Genomic DNA, 17,218 nt, shown 5'->3' with positions numbered 1-17,218 from the left:
CTTTCGCCAGGTGTACGATGGGAATCTCTCCAAGCAGTGCCTGTAGCTCGTGATTCATACGTCTCCGCCACTCTCCGCTTTCCGTCTGTACTCCGCCAAAAATAGTCCGCAACACCTTTCGTTCGAAAACGGCAAGTGCACGTATGTCTTCCGTAAGTAAAGTTACTGTCTCAAGTCCGTAGAGGACTACCGGTCTGATTAGCGTTTTGTACATCGTCAGCTTTGTGCGGCGGCGTATGCTCCTTGATCGAAACGTCTTGCGAAGGGAAAAGTAGGCTCGATTTCCAGCTTGAATGCGTCGTTGGATCTCCTTACTTGTATTATTGTCGGCGTTGACCAGAGATCCCAAATATACGAACTCATCAACCACTTCCAGTTCATCGCCGTCAATAGTCACTGTCCGTGGGAGGCAAACGTTACTTTCCCGGGAGCCTCTTCCTACCATATATTTGGTTTTCGATGCATTAATTTGTAACCCTATCCTGCTAGCCTCCGTTTTTAGTCTGGCGTAGATTACCTCCGCCGTCCCACGGTTTCTAGTAATGATGTCGAGGTCGTCTGCAAAGGCTAGGAGTTTGCTACTCTTGCTGAAGATCGTTCCTTTCGTTTCGATGCCCGTTCGCCGGATTACACCTTCAATAGCGATATTGAATAAATACAGGACAGTCCATCTCCTTGCCGTAACCCTCTGCGCGATTCGAAAGGGCTTGAGAGTGTCCCCGAAACGCGCACGTAACACATCACTCATTCCAGAGTAGCTTTGATCAGCCGCGTCAATTTGTCCGGAAAACCGTACTCGTGCAATATCTGCCATAGCTGTTCGCGTTCAACGGTATCGAATGCTGCTCTGAAATCCACGAAAATATGATGCGTGGGCACGTTGTACTCTCGACATTTCTGAAGGATTTGTCGGAGAGTAAAAATTTGATCCGTAGTAGCACGGGCCCCCATAAAGCCCGCCTGATACTGCCCTACGAATTCTCTTGCTATTGGGGATAGATGACGCAACAAAATCTGGGAGAGCACCTTGTAGGCGGCGTTGACCAGCGTAATGCCGCGGTAGTTACAGCAGTCTAGCCGGTCGCCCTTTTTGTAGATGGGATAGACTACGCCTTCCATCCACTCCTCCGGTAGTTTCTCTTCTTCCCAAATCCTTGAAATTAGCCAGTGGAGGCTCTATTCCTAGGCTTAGCGTTTACAAAACTCCAGAAACTGCGGAGATTATGCCAAAGATTCGTTTGAACACGGAAAACATATAATTTAAAAAGCATGGCGATATGTTTTCGGTATGCTTCGCTGCTTCTACGAAAGGCTTACTTAGTTTCGACTGAGCGTGTACGATGTATGCATTTTTGCTTTTTATTAGGCTTATACAAATTTGGATAAAAGTTTATGTCCTGGTCTCGAATTATTGTTCAAGGTGGGGGGGTGATCAAGAAAAAAATAATAACATCAAATCTTCAAAACCGAAACAAAGGAGTAGAAACCAGTGTTTATTTTTACATATTAAAGCATATTAAATACAAAAATTTACAAAAACTTAAATTTTAGTTCAAACCGAACCAATTATTGAAATGTTTGGAGAGATAAACCGTTATGACTGCCTAGCAATGAAAATGTTATTCCAATTGAATTCCAGTTTTGCACATTGCCATAATCCATACTAAAACTCCATTTTTAACCTTCCTAGTGCATTGGGGTCGTTTTCGACCCATCGGCATACTTACAAAGCTTGATACTCAGTAACGGTACGAGCTAGAGACTTGAAATTTTCTGACTTTTCCTAACTTTGGAAAATTAGCATTGTGGGGGAGTTTCAGCTTTCAGCGACATCTAAAAGAGCCACAGCAAAAAAAGTTACATATTATGCATTAAGGGTCGAAAACGACCCAAGTTTTGAAATTGCTCTCATTCATCCATTTTCAATCCGAATTTCGTTTTATTTACCTCGTTTGAAAGATATGGTCAAAACCTGGCACCCAAGGTATGTTGGGGAATATTTGTTGACTGATGGCCACTTCTGCGTCGGTTCCGGAACACCCACTACCAGGTCCCGGGGAACATTTTTATATTTTGAGATAATTCATTTTGCGGCACATCAAATCACATTGGCTTGATAAAATAAGACTAGTGGAAGTACAATGGGGACATTTTGGACCCGAATGGCCACTTCCCTGGTTTTTGAGGCCACTTTTGAATTTTAGGATGATTTCTATTGCGGCACGTCAAATTTCATCTCGGAATGAACGGAATGAATTTTTTGAACCTTTCTCAAGTAAATACGCAGCGAAACTATCTCGGCCGTATTCTAGACCTAGTGTTTTGTTCTTCGGATTGCATGCTTACGGTTGATAGTTGTATCACTCCGCTGGTACCTATCGATCCGCACCACCCTGCTCTTGTTTTGTCACTGCCAGTGCACAACAATACTGCCATTGGAGATGCTTTTGGTGATGATGTGAGCAAATTGAACTATAGGAAAATCGATTTCGCTGCCCTGAATGAATACTTAACGTACACTGATTGGAGTTCTCTATTTGTTGGTGAAGATGTTGATGAAATGGCTTCACAGTTTTGCAATACCATATCTCAGTGGTTGAGTTTGCATTTGCCGTTTGTAAGACGACCAGCCACCCCCGCATGGTGCACTCCTCGCCTCCGACAACTGAAATGTTTACGCAACAGCGCCCAGCGTGCCCTTCGCCGTTGGAGAACAGCTTTGACTCGACGCAATTTTAAGCTTGCCAGTGATAAATACCGCCGTCTGAATGCTTCATTATACAAATTGTATGTACTGCGTGTGCAGTCCGATTTTCGGAAGCAGCCGAAAAAATTCTGGAACTTTGTCAACTCTAAAAGGAAATGTTCCTCTATCCCTTCCAACGTGTATTACGACGACGTTGAGTCGAACTCAATCTCTGACTCCTGCGAGATGTTTGCGAAATTCTTCGCCTCAGTTTTCGCTGATGAAACTGCTCCCGATAGTATTGCTGGAATTGCTGCTGCACCTGTTCCGGCCGATTTGGTGGACTTGGGTTTGTTTACCATTACTACTGACATGGTGATAACTGCCGCCAAAAAACTAAAGCGCTCCTTTTCTGCGGGGCCTGATGGTATCCCAGCCGTAGTTTTGAGTCGTTGCATTGCAGTGCTGGCCAATCCGTTATGTTCTATTTTTAATAAATCTTTTGAACAAGGCAAATTTCCCGCCATTTGAAAACAGTCGTTCATGTTCTTGGTATTCAAATCGGGTGATCGTCACAATGTGAGGAATTACCGTGGAATCACCAGTCTTTCTGCATCATCAAAACTGTTTGAAATAATAGTGAGTAGCGTGATGCTGTCCTGCACTAGGAATTACATTTCAACGGCTCAGCATGGTTTTATGCCCGGTAGGTCTGTATGCACTAACCTGCTAGAGTTCACATCGATGTGTATTTCGGAAATGGATGACAAGAAACAAGTTGATGTCATCTATACAGACTTGAAAGCTGCTTTCGATAGAATTGACCATACAATACTCTTGCGGAAACTATCTCGACTCGGTGCTTCTCAACAAATGGTGAAATGGTTGAACTCATACCTCAGTGGCAGAGTGCTTCGTATAAAACTTGGATCCGTTGTTTCATCTGTGTTTACTAATAAGTCTGAAGTTACTCAGGGCAGTAATTTGGGACCATTGCTTTTCTTGTTGTTCTTCAACGATATTGCGCTGCTTTTGGGTACTGGCTGTAGGTTAGTGTACGCCGATGACCTGAAACTATTTGCCTCGATAGGAAATATAGATGACTGCCGTCGACTGCAGGGTTTGCTTGATTTGTTTTCGAGCTGGTGCAAACAAAATTGGCTGATTATAAGCGTTGCCAAATGTGAAGTTATGAGCTTTCACCGCATTAAAAACCCGATCCTTTTTGGTTACACCGTTGATGGTATTGAGTTACGCAGAGTGGACCGAGTTAACGACCTTGGAGTCCTGCTGGACACAAAAATGACGTTCAATGTGCATCGTGAATCAATTATCTCCAAGGCATCACGGCAGCTCGGATTCATCTTTAAGATTGGTCGGAACTTCAAGGATGCCCACTGTCTTAAATCGTTGTACTGCGCCCTTGTTCGTCCGCTATTAGAAAATTGCAGCCTAGTTTGGTTTCCAAAGCAGCTAACTTGGAACCTGCACATTGAACGTGTGCAACGGAGGTTTGTCCGACTAGCACTGCGACACCTCCCTTGGCGAAGTCCTGACGACTTGCCCCCATACGCAGACAGATGCCGTTTACTCGACCTAGACACACTAGAACATAGACGCAAGGTGCAACAGGCATTATTTGTAGCAAAAGTTATTAATGGTGAAATTGACGCCCCTAACTTACTATCAATGATCAATTTTCGCGCTTCGCAACGATCCCTGCGCTCGACGGGTTTACTGCAGACCCAATTTCATCGGACTGTGTTTGGATACAACGAACCAATTACTGAATGTGTAAGGACCTTTTCGAATGCGGAGGAATTGTTTGACTTTGGTGAACCGTCGCGCTTGTTTGCGCAGAGATTACGCAGATTTAATTTAGTATAAGATTTTATTCATGTAGACAATATTTTATGTCAGATGAAATATCCCTAATAAATAACGTAAGACTATTGAAAGTATAATAAACACATGTTGAAGGCAAATGGCCACATCAGCATCGGTCCTGGAACATCCGGTACCCGGTTTTTGGGAACATTTTTGTGTTTTAGGATAACTCATAATGCGACATATCAAATCACATCGGCTTGATAAATTAAGACTGATGGAAGTAAAACAATGTCATTTAGAAGCCAAATGGCCACTTTACCATCGGTACTGGGTCATCCGGTACCAGTTTCGGGGGACATTTGTGGCTTTTGAGATAATTCACCATGCGGCACCTCAAATCACATCGCGTTGATAAAATAACAACAATGGAAGTATAATGGGGCGTCAGTCGCATATAATCCGGTACCCGGTATTTATAATGAACCGTAAAACGGGGTAACTCGGGGCAGATGAATTACCCTGTAATCCAAAAATGTCCCCAAAACCCGGATACCGGATAGTCCGGAACCGATGGTAAAATGGTCATTTGGCTTCTAAATGACCTTATTTTATTTTCATCAGTGTTATTTAATCAAGCCGATGTGATTTGATGTGTCGCAAGATGGGTTATCCTAAAATACAAAAATGGCCCCAAAACCCGGGTACCGGATGTTCCGGGACCAATCCTGATGTAGCCATTTGCCTTCAAAATGTCTTTATTATACTTTCAATAGTCTTACGTTATCAAGCTGATGTAATTTGACGTGTCACAAGATAAATCATCCTAAAATTTAAAATTGTCCTCGAAAACCGGGTACCGGATGTTCCAGAACCAATGAGGAAATGGCCGCTTGGGTCCAAAATGTTCCCATTGCACTTCCATTAATCTTATTTTATCAAGCCAATGTGATTTGATGTGCCGCAAAATGAATTATCTCAAAATATAAAAATGTTCCCCGGGACCTGGTAGTGGGTGTTCCGGAACCGACGCAGAAGTGGCCATCTGTCAACAAATATTCCCCAACATACCTTGGGTGCTAGTTTTTGGCCATAGCTTTCAAACGAGGTAAAGAAAACGAAATTCGGATTGAAAATGGATGAATGAGAGCAATTTCAAAACTTGGGTCGTTTTCGACCCTTAATGCATAATATGTAACTTTTTTCTAATGCATTAGGAAGGTTAAAGCAGAAGAAGATGCACAGTACAAAAGTAATATAACTTAACATGACTTGATTTGATGATAATCACAACATGACAATAAAAGTTTCGAAGAGTTCAATAACATCCTTTCTGCATGCATTCAATGCATGGTAAAATATTGTATTTGTAAGGTAAAATTGTAAACTTTATGTCCCCAACATCCAAAATTAGGGTAAGTTCTTGGACACTACGGAATAAAACGACCAATTGGAGCCCCGAAAGCACTGAATGCTGATATTCCGGAGTGTCTAATTTGTTGTATTTCTATTTTAATCTATCTACTACCGATGACAGCATAAAATAACCCTCCTGCAATTCGGAATATATCCGTCAAAAGCGGTACCAAATTTCACTAATATATTGTTTAGTTCATTGATGCCTCAATCTTATTCGGTTCTTTTAAAACAAGTTAAAATAAAATGGAATAAGATTTAAAGTAAATGGAGCCAAAAGTTTGATTTCAAGCACATCCAATTTTCGGCTTTGGGACCGCCTGCGACCTGTAGCAGGAATCAAAAAACTTAGTTGGTGAAGGAAAGTTGATCGAGAATAAGCGGATAATTACTTTAACTATGCACATATTGGGTAATTTAGAGATGTAAACTCGATGAACTGTAAAAAATCTGCTTATCACTAAAGAATGCAACATAATATGTATTACATTTTATTTTTTTGCCCCTTCAATTTTCGAAAATTTTGGAAGGGGGGGCGACATAAACTTTTTTTCAAATTTGTATAAGCCTTATTATTGTTTACTTAGGTCTATTATTTCTGTAAATATCGTTTAATACTAATAAAATTTCTTTTTTTATTCGCAGAAATCTCCACTACTAAACGATGGCTCGTTTAAATATGGCTCTAAAACAAGCTTCAGCTGTAGCGGTAGGGCTGCTGGATACTACGCGGATGTGGAAACTGGCTGCCAGGTGAGCGAGATATTCCAACTTATTTGAACACTCAATTAAAAAGTTGTTCCCTCCTGATAACAGATATACCACATGTGCGACGGACTGGGTCGTCAATTCAGCTATTCCTGCCCCAATACGACACTGTTTCAGCAGCGAATGCTGATCTGTGATCACTGGTATATGGTCAATTGTTCAAAAGCGGAAAGCAATTACGCAGCTAATCTGTTGATCGGTAAATTTGACACAATATCGCCATCCATCGCTATAACTTTGTCACTTGTTTTAGGTCAACGGGATAAACCCTTCGTTGGAGAAGATGAAAACGAAATACGAACACCTCGACCGGATCTCCTGGATCGACCGTATTCTTCCAGCTTCGCTGGTCAGCCGATCATGTACAACTTTATCAAGGTTCGTACTTCACTTTCACTTTCGTATCTTCGTGCAACGTAAGAACTATTGAACTAATAATGTGATGTATATACTGGACACTATCACTTGTTGTTCTTACAAAATAAAATAAAGGTAACATCTACCCGAAACCGGTTGGCGAATAAGGTAAATGCTTATTTTATTTTGTAAGAACAACAAGTGATAGTGTCCAGTATATACATCACATTATTAGTTCGTACTTCACCGGAATTAATTAGTTTATTAGTTTATTTTAATCAATAATCATTTGCGATTTTAGACAAATACCCAAGCCCCACAGAATGCCATAGGATTGGACAAAAAGGTTAAAGTCACCAAATCTCCTGCCAGTAAAGGAAAACCTGCGGAAATCTTCGAAGAGAGTGCCAGCAATCATGGACTTCCGATTCACTGGGGAACGCGATATGCAAATGAGGATACTGAAAAGGAGAAAGTCGATCAAAAGCAATCTCTGGATATTCCGGGATCAACTGTTCTACCTGTAAATGCCGAGGAAGAGCAACTTCAAAATAAAAAAGTCAACGAACGACGAGATGTCAAAGAGGATGAAACAAAAGATGAGAGCAGGAATACGGTTCGTTTTGCCAGCAGCGAGAATCGTACCAGCAAGGTAGTGGATCCAAAATCAAGTGGAATCAACTCGAACGGAACTCCCGTGAAGGTTCCCTCTATACGGTACGAGCCTCCGTTCACACCTGATGAACAAGCAAGAAAGGAAACCACCGGCAAGGAAACACTTGGTCCCGATTTTAAGCCTTTTGAAACCCTACTGAATTTCAACAAAAAGGGAAACCGCAAGGACTATGATTTCTCGAATCTTTTTACTAGGAATGAAAGTATTCGAAACACGATTCCGACAACTACTTCGACTGTGGCAACCAGTTCAACTCAAAGAGCTATCAGTACCACTAGACAACCAATTATCAGTACAACTAGACTACCAATTACTACTAGGTTTACCACTACACCCCGGAAAACCAGTTTCAATACTGTTATTAGCACTACTGCAAGTCCAGTTGCAGTCCCCAATTTAGGTTTGCAACTTCCTAATGCCAATCCAGTCCAATTTCAAACGAGACCAGCATCCCCGTTTCAACCACTGATACGATCTACGACCACTACCCAAGCTCCATCTACCGGCATACCGACTTCAACCGGCAAGCCTCGTATTCTTTCCGATCCACGAGAATCGAACCTTCCGCCCCGGATAATCCAGTTCAACGCACCAGCTGCTACAGCGGGACTGTTCGAGAATCGATTTGCCCTTCAGCGACCTCCGGTAATTCCGGCAACGGTTCCAGTTCCATCTACGGAAATTCTTCCACCATTCACAAATCTAGCCAATTACGACATCATCAAAACTCAGTACGTTAGCCAGCCTGTTTTCACCCGTCAACCCATCACAAATGATCCCTCCGGAGGACCAGTCAATACCGGCATCGACAAACTAGCAGAGCAGCCCGCAATCCAAGTTCGTAACGACAACATTCCTCGACCCTTCAGTGTTCCAACTCCGTCCAACGAAATCCTGCCTCCGAAGAAGGATTACGTGTTCTACGACGACGCCACCACGCAAGGTCCACCAATTTACTACCAATGGAAGTGGTCGATTCCCTCGTATGGACTGGATCCTCCTCTGGATGCTCCCCTCAGCGAAGACGACCGGCTTGCATCCCAGTTAAACCCAGCCTCCGCGGAGCACGGGTCGTCCGACTCAACACGCGAACACAATCAAACCGCGCGTTCCATTTCGTCCGAAACGGGAAACTTTGGCGAAAATCAATCCACCACGAAAACGGCCGTTGAATCAACCAAGCTGACAGCCCCAGTCCCGACTCATAATTACCTGGAACTGCGCAAAAATTTTGCTATCCCTGATTTCACCTTTCCGCTGGAAAGCGAAACCAGTTCCAGAACCATGTACGAACAGGACGGAGCTGTCAATTCATTTCAGGTTAAAATCCCTTCGTACGCTCGAAGCGCAGACGGCAGTACGACGACGTGGTACGGCGAGAACGTCAAGTGCCCCCACTGTCATCCGGCCTTTCTGAGGCCTGGTACGTGCGAACCCTGTGTGAAGATTCGATAGATACATAAGTGCACCGTACTAAAACGCTTTGTACCTCCTCCCCCCACCATGTCCCTAAGTTTTCCCTAAGTAGATTTATTACCGGTAAGCGTTAGCCAAGTTGAGTTGGGCTTCAGAGCCACAATTCCATTCAATTATTCAGACCTTGTCTAGCTAGCTGTAAGCTCACTTAGTCCTTTCAGAGTAAACTCTGGCATTCGAACGGTTAGAAATAGGATGCATGCACGACGAGAAGATCATTCTGCAGATCATGGTCTCAACCGTGGCCCAGTTAGTTAGCCATTTCTTCTTGTTTCGAAACTAACAGCTGAATCCGTCGTTCAATGATAACCTGAAAACTAAGTTAATTGAGATCATGACAATCTCCGGAATGATCTAGCCTAAGTTCAATGTTTAAATTAAGCCCAAAATAATACTACCGTAAAATTGTACATACACTTCGCCCCCTTCCCTGTACCATGACAAAAAAAGAGAGATAATAAATTTGATGTAGAGTATAAATCCGAAATGTATGACATAATATTACTTTTTCAGCGATGATAGAAAAATACTCCGGGACTCCAGGGTGGGATGTGATCACCAATTGAAGCTTTAGGTGTGGCATAGATGGCAATCCAGTGCTGTCGGTTGACATCTACGTTTTCTAGCAGTGCCGTTCGTCGCCGTCGGGAGTAGCAGATGACGGCCAGCTCACCGTTTAACTGAATCTAGACGGGAATAAGAAGAAAACTGGGTACAAATTTCATATTGAGTAGATTGTTCGTTGAGCTGTTACCTTGTAGCCTTCGATTTGATCGAGGAACTGACCGGCAACGTTCCAGTGAACCATAAGTTGATTCGGACCGACCTGGTGGCAGGAGTAAATCTCCACTGGACAAGCGTAGCGCTTTTGGCTGCCGGCACTTGGGCATAGGTAGCTCAACGCTAGACTGCACAGACTCGAGCGTTTGGTTTGCTCGCCCTTCAGGATTGCTTTTGCAGCGTTGTCGATGGCATGCGATGAATTCGATGTGCTATGAGTCGAATGTCTTGATAAAACCGTTACAGATGGATGATTTTCTAAGTTAGTTGATGCTGAATCTTGGGTCCGGTCGCGGGAAGGTTTGGGGCTTTTGACCTCAACGATTTGCTCTACGGGAGTCTGATCAGTAAACGCTTCCCTTGACGGGGATTCGATAGACTCAGAGTTTTCATGCGATGAGAAATCATTGTGAGTAAAAGATTCTTGGGCTATTCCTTCTTGGCTAGAATCAGATATAATAAGCTGTTGATCGACTTCTGCGGGTTCCATCGTCTTTTGCTTTATTATATCGACAACAACTTCAGCTGACGCAGTCGGAAGTTCAATATCTAGTCGATTGTATGATGATTGCTTTGCTTCCAGAGTAGAGGATTCGAATGTCTTTTCTGGCAAAGAACCTAAAGTTATGACAGGTGTCTCTGCGATTGACTGCTTTGTCTTTGAAGTTGGTTTTTCTGAATCAATATTCAGTGCAGAATATGAAGCATGAGATTCTTCCTCAAGTAGGTCAATTGCGGGAACTTCGGGAATAATAATGGAATGATCGTCCAAGACATCTTCATTTATAGTCTCAGGTAGTAGATCCGTCAATTGCTCAGGACGTTTAGTATCGTCTTTTGCATTCATTTCGTCCGCAAGCACCGTTAGCTGAGGAACAATATTGGAGTGATCGTCCGGAATTTCGTCAGTAATAGACTCAGGTAGTAGATCAGTCAATTGCTCGGGTTGTTTAGCATATTCTGTAGTTGCCTCTTCGTCCTCAAGTACCGTTAGCTGAGGAATAACTTCAGCGATAGACTCAGGCACTAGAATAGTCAATTGCTCAGATAGATTTACATCTTCTGTAATTGCCTCTTCAGTTTCCAGCACCGTTAACTGAGAGATTTTTCGAAGAGATTCATGAGATGTCAAAACTTCTTCACTAATTTTGAAAGTGCCATCATCTACTCCTGCTGCAACTGACGGACATTTCTCACTCGATAAAAAAGTATCTTCAGAATGTTCTCGGTGTATACGATCTGTAGTCTGTAGTTGACTTTCTTGAGAGAACTCTTGACTTGAGAAAAGTTTCAAAGTCGGGTCACTTGAGTCTAATGCAACGACTAACTCGTCGGGTTTTGGATGTTCTTCACTCTGTAGAATCGCTTCGTCAGAGATATGGAGCAGTTTAGAATCTGACAGTTTCTGACTACCCATTATTTTCGCTGATACATCCTCAATCAGCTCTGGAAGTGATCCTGTCTGAAGTGCTTTGTCCGCTGTGTTCCTCTCATATTCATCCGAACAAATTTCTGTAGAAATGAACTCTTCACGCGACTCCAATGGCTGCACGGAATGATCTGAAAGTCGCTGGTCATCTATAGTTTCCGCTTGTACATCTAAAAGATCCTGTGACGTATCCTTTGTAACCACTATCATACTTTCAACGAGTTCTGATTCTGTTTTTGATACCGTGCTAAGCATTATTGTTGTTTCGGCTGTCTCACTTTCAACAACTTCTTCGTCGATTTCAGAACATTGAACAGCGGTTTCAAGCTCATCACTACTGGAAATCGAATCTCGTGAATATCGTTCATATATTTTTACGATTCGGGCGTCTTCCAAATTTTCTATACTTTGCGCATCAAAATCTTTGGAACTGACGATCTCAAGTTCATCAAAGGGAGGAGCACTCGGTAGAATATCTATCTCGAGAGATAAGTCTTCTGATTTGGACTGCGAAGACGGTCTCGGATGCATCAATGACTCGTAGATGCGATCAAGCATTTGCAGTTTATCCTTAATTTCATGTAGGTCACTTTCAATTCTCATCATTCGAACGTCTTCATCCTTAAAAAGCACAGCCTAAGAATGAAAACTAACCTTATAAATAAAGATAACTTACTTTAATGTGACTTTTGGAGCTCTCCAACGATTCACTTTGAACACATTTGTCGTCGTATTCAGCTTCTGAAATCAGTAGCGTTTAAATCTAGTGAAACATAAAGTAGTTTTTCAATCCTGACCTGTTGACCGAATTTGGATTTCCTCTCCACTTTCCTGCAATTCGACAATGTAATCCTCAATCAAACTGCTTCCAGCTTGCGCGAAACTCGAACGCAATTCTCGTATTCTCTCCGCTCCTCTCGAAGACATATGGTCTAAAATCATGTTCATCGTCTCCCTCATCGGTTCTACCGACTCTTGAATAAAATTTTGTATCATCCCAAAGTATCTACTGAGATTTTCCCGCAATCCATCCTCCATCCAAGGCTGCTGCGGTTCACTTTCCACCACCTCGTCACGCGCGCTTCCAACGTCCGCCGAACAAGACTCCACAATCTGCGGAAGTACCTCCTGCACGAGGACGTCTTCCTGCTCATCCGACAGCCGTCGCACCTCCGTTACGCACTCCACTTCCGACTCAACTTCGCTAGCGTGCTTCAGATCAACCAGCCGAGCCTCGAAAAACAACCCCAAATTGTGTTGCCGATCACGGACGTTTCCGCTGAGTACCACAAAGCGGTCGGTTTCCCGCCGAACCAAGTCCCCGGAAGCCGACTCCAACCGCAAGTGGATCGTCTCTGCTGACCTTTCCGTTACTTTCAGCTTTCCGGATTCCTCCAGCAATTTACCAAAAAGCAACAACATTCGATCCTTCACTACCTGCTGATCTCTTTCCGTCTCCAGTAACGATCCTCTACGTTCCCGTTGCCACGAATCCGGAACATCCAGAGACCGTTCCAAATACTGCCGAAGTTCATCGATGGTTTCATTTAGATGCCGCCCTTCTTGTTGTAGCTGCTCGGACAGGTCTGGTGGTGTTTCATCGTCCGAATCCGGAACCAAATGAAACGAAACGGAAGGCTTCCTCCCTAGCGATGAAGGTTCGGATTTGAGCGGCGGTTCAGGTACCTTGTTAAGAAAGGCCTTCACTTTGAGACTCCAACCGGCGAAAATGTTGACCAGAGTGAGAAACAGTGCCTGGAATATTGACATGTAGGTAACCGTACGGTCTTCGACGTGTCCTTCCTCGCTGAGCAAATCGTGTACTTGTTGAATTACTTCGCGGGATTGAATGTCCAATTCTTCCGAGTGCCGTGGAGGCTCTTGCTGTCGATCAGTAAGTAGCGTTACACCAGGACAACTGGACACATCTATTCCACTGGCTTCTACAGGAATAGTGTTAAGCAATTCCAGAAGTTCTCCAAGTGCACTGGACAGCGAAGTTTCGTAGTGAACAAGTACCTCTAGCAGCCCATCGCGTAGCGCCTGCAGGATGTCATTGGCTTCAAACTCTGAGTCTTCATCGCAAACTAGCTCCTCGAAGTAATTACGTAACAAATTGGCTGTTTCGAAAGCTTTACTGCTGGTAGATTTTTGTTGCGCAACATCCTGTAGAGTCTCTTGAATTTGGCTGATAATTTCGAGAGGGTTTTCGTCCTCTGCAGGCATCAAAAGCTGTCGAACGATCGAACGAATCTTTTCGAGCAATGGTTTCGCAAGAAAATCTTTAGATAATTCCAGTTTTTCGCTATGAAACACTGCCGCAATGATTGTCGCTATGCGCTTCATGTCTTCTTCACTGAGCTCATTGTTCATGATGAACTTTTCCATCAACAGCCGAATCGAGACCAACAAATCCTGTGAATTTCCATGAGTTTGATGTTTAATCCAATTTTTGCTTGAGGTCTGAATTACAACCGAACCTCCAGCATAGCTCAATACGCCTATTATTTTATCTTCACTCTCTCGAACACTGATTCCGGGAAGTTTGTCCTCCATTGAATCACTTCGAACCGTCTGATCTAGGTCCTGCTTTATCTGCTTCACTCTAATACTACGATCCTCATCGGAATGAACTTGAATCAAAAGCTTTTCACTTGGCTGTTGAACTAGTTTCCTGAAAAGATCCCTGGTAGATTTTACCATTTCATCGCGGTTTCCAGCAATCGGAAAGCGGTCAGACGTAGTTGTGACTAATCCAGATGAGGTGTCAGGAAAACTCAACACTCCTACGATTTTATTTCCCGACTGGCTTACAATTATAGCAGGTTCTGTCGACAACGTTCTATCCATGATTTCCTCCTGATCAATCATGGAGTTCCGAAGAAAACTTCTGAGACGATCCAAAGGCATTCGATCTTCGTCATCCTCACTTCCGGAAAAACTTCCAGCGAGATGATCTCTGGACAGCGGGGTTTGCACATATAAAGCCATATCTTGATCTTTGCTAAAATACCCAACAAAAGCATCCGATTTTGGTTCTGCTACCTCCAAATTTTCCCTAGAATAGCTATGAACTACAACCGTATTCTCCGGTTGATTCAAAATCTCCTTCAAAGTATCTTGCAATCTCACTAGAATTGACTCCCTCGAAGATCCCTGTACTCTCCGTAAAACATCTTCCGCCATTTCGATCATCTTTAAAGTCGCTCTTCTGTGATCGATGAACGTCCTTCGAGAACTTTGCGATTCCTCTACCCCAGGATAATTCAATATCACTACACTCTCCTCATTATCCAGCAGTTCGTTAGCTTGTCGCACGCAATCCATGATCCGTTGATGTGCAACATCCGCCTGGCTTGTCGACAGCTGCATTAAAACTGTACTGCTTGGTTCGATAACAGCCCCAACAGCATGACCTCGAACGTTTCCAACAATCGAAACTGACTGACGACTTTCAGCATCTGGTTTCCGCACCTCTTGCTGCCTAAAACCCGTTGTTGTTTGCTCACTCGGCAGCTCAATAACGGGAACAGAAAATATCGGATTATCGCCATACACTTCCAGCGTCATCTCATCATCGGGTGTAGCACCATCTTCCGATATCGTAGATTCCACCGAGTAGCTCCATTCGGACAGGCTATCCGGCGACGATTCATAATAATCACTTGGAAAGTTACCATCTAACAGCGAGGGATGTAGAGGTGCTGTGACAAAGTTGCGAATTACAGTCCGTTCGGAACTAGACCAAACTGTTGGGTACTCGGAAATCACTTGAACTTGTCCATTGTCGAACACGTCGATAAAGATGCGATTTTGCTCCGACAGACGCACCAGCTTACGCCGAGATTTTTTACTAGCTTGAGGTATCTCACGCTGCATTTTGAAAACGGGAAATTTGTTGGATCGGGTTTCTAATCTAAAAATAATGATACTTTGTCAATCAAATTTTAGCTGGAAATTTAATTTTATCTACCAGAGATGTGAAAAAATGTCGAATTGGCAATGTCAAAATAAAAAGTAAATTTTATTCAAGGCTATTTTGATTCGATTCACATCTTTACTTGTTTCACATATATAATTTGAGGAATATGTTTTCCATGAGTTTAGCAAAGTTGGCCTTGTTCCCATATTAATATCCTACAACTGTCAAACAAGAAACCTTCCAAATTTATTTTGTACATTAAAAATTTTCAACTCTTGGTAAGTTAAAGTTAGTTACCATCAACTAACTACTAAACTAAAAGTAAACTTCTAATTGAATAGCAATGAACAGATTGTCCATCGAAAATGGTTCCTCCTCGATCAACTCGGAAAGGGAGCTGGAGCTCGTAATCGATGTGTACGATAACGGGAAAATTGAGGTGGCTTCCGTCGATAACAGCGACAATCGGCGATTGAGTAACGATTCCAGTGTAAACTACCGTAGCAGTTCTTCGGTTGACCAGCTCTTCCAGAGTGATGAACGCATCCATTGGGACACGCCAGAAGAGAAGTTCCTCTATGCTGGGTCATGTTATTCGAGTGACAGTGAAACGGATGAGGAAACGGAACTGGTGGAATGGTGTCCCTACAGATGTGAAAAATGCACAAACAGTTGTAATCGAGAGCTTCGTGGTAGTAAGGATGACGTAGTAATGCTGGAAGCCAACATTTTACTAAAAGTTCCTGTTAAGCGAAGACATTTCGATAAACTGCTTCAAATTGCTCAATGTTGTCAGAATAATTTGAAATAGTTTTTTTTTTTCAAACTGTTGTAATTGATTCAGAGAAACTATTTGTTGTTGAAACTATCCCGAAGAAGCTTATTATTCTACCAAATTCCTTTGGAATGTAGCGATTTTGCGTCTAAATAAAAATGTTATTGACCATAGAACAAATAGCATAAGTGAAAAAAAACCTTTTGCCTTTCTCTTCACAAACTTCCGTCCGGAAGCTCCAAGCGCTTTCTGATCCTCTGCAAGCAGTGGGATTGCCCCAAGCTCAAAATGGACAACCGATTTACGCAATACTTTCTGCAGCATCAGCTTCGTGCGATGGTGCGAACAATAAGCTCGAAGGTCAATTCTACAGTCTGAATCCTCTGCGTGACCCAGTCGAGGAAGTTAATCCGTGACCAACTACCTACTGTGCAATTACCTCTCTGAACAGTGGCTCTAAACTGCTTGAAATTCTTGTTAGGCTTCTATCGAAGCCGTGCGAGGAAACATTACCAAAGCCAAATAATTCATCGACCAGCGTAAAACGTTGTCAGTAAATTCGACCCAGGTAACAATTTGGGTTTTATTACACTCTTATGACGGCATTTAAGACCAAAATTGGTCTTGAAGACCACCATAAGAGTACAATAAAACTTATATTGTTGCTTGGGGATGAACGAAACTGTCTGCGTGAAGCTCCAAAATCATTACGAGACAGCAGAGCCGGGGTTTCAATATTTTTATTAAAAGGCTTGGCTATGAAAGTTGCTAGTTGAATCCTCCGATGAATCTCTAGTGTCTCCAAATCCAAAAGCTGGCACCGGTTTACGTCACGAAGAAGATGGTTGGGTAGACACCGGAGTAGATGTCTCAGGGCGACACGAATTTTGGCTTCTCTATTCTGGCTTTCCACCATAGGTTATGAGGATTTCAGACGATGCACGATGTTATTTTCAAGTAAAAGGCGTACCGATGCGCAGTACAATGCCTACAAGTAGTGTGAATTTACAAAGCTTTGGGTAATTTTTATGAACTCCAAGATCGCTGATCTAATCGACGCATACGGGAATACCTCTGTTTATCTGGTGGTCAAATGAGATAACAGC

At 42.9% G+C, this 17,218-nt stretch overlaps 2 protein-coding genes across 2 annotated transcripts in view; one reads left to right on the top strand and one right to left on the bottom strand.

Annotated features, from left to right (window-relative positions):
- LOC128743002 (uncharacterized) overlaps nt 1–9,633 on the top strand; it is a 144,626-nt gene extending 134,993 nt beyond the window's left edge. Inside the window, exons 2-5 of the mRNA XM_053839503.1 lie at nt 6,575–6,682; nt 6,746–6,896; nt 6,951–7,075; nt 7,356–9,633. Of these exons, the coding sequence (XP_053695478.1) occupies nt 6,575–6,682; nt 6,746–6,896; nt 6,951–7,075; nt 7,356–9,185 (2,214 nt within the window). The 3' untranslated portion in view covers nt 9,186–9,633. The remainder of the gene's footprint in view (nt 1–6,574; nt 6,683–6,745; nt 6,897–6,950; nt 7,076–7,355) is intronic.
- Nucleotides 9,634–9,715: 82 nt separating this feature from the next.
- Nucleotides 9,716–15,294, bottom strand: LOC128739751 (uncharacterized). Its single transcript, XM_053835248.1, has 4 exons — nt 12,213–15,294; nt 12,092–12,156; nt 9,961–12,036; nt 9,716–9,892 (listed from the first exon to the last, which is right to left on the bottom strand). Exons 1-4 carry the CDS (start codon nt 15,292–15,294, stop codon nt 9,716–9,718), a joined length of 5,400 nt encoding a protein of 1,799 aa, XP_053691223.1.
- Between the last annotated feature and the right edge of the window lie 1,924 nt (nt 15,295–17,218).

Source organism: Sabethes cyaneus, chromosome 3, assembly GCF_943734655.1.
Source record: "Sabethes cyaneus chromosome 3, idSabCyanKW18_F2, whole genome shotgun sequence".
NCBI classification, from domain to species: domain Eukaryota; kingdom Metazoa; phylum Arthropoda; class Insecta; order Diptera; family Culicidae; genus Sabethes; species Sabethes cyaneus.
This window is presented reverse-complemented; position numbering and strand designations above follow the sequence as displayed.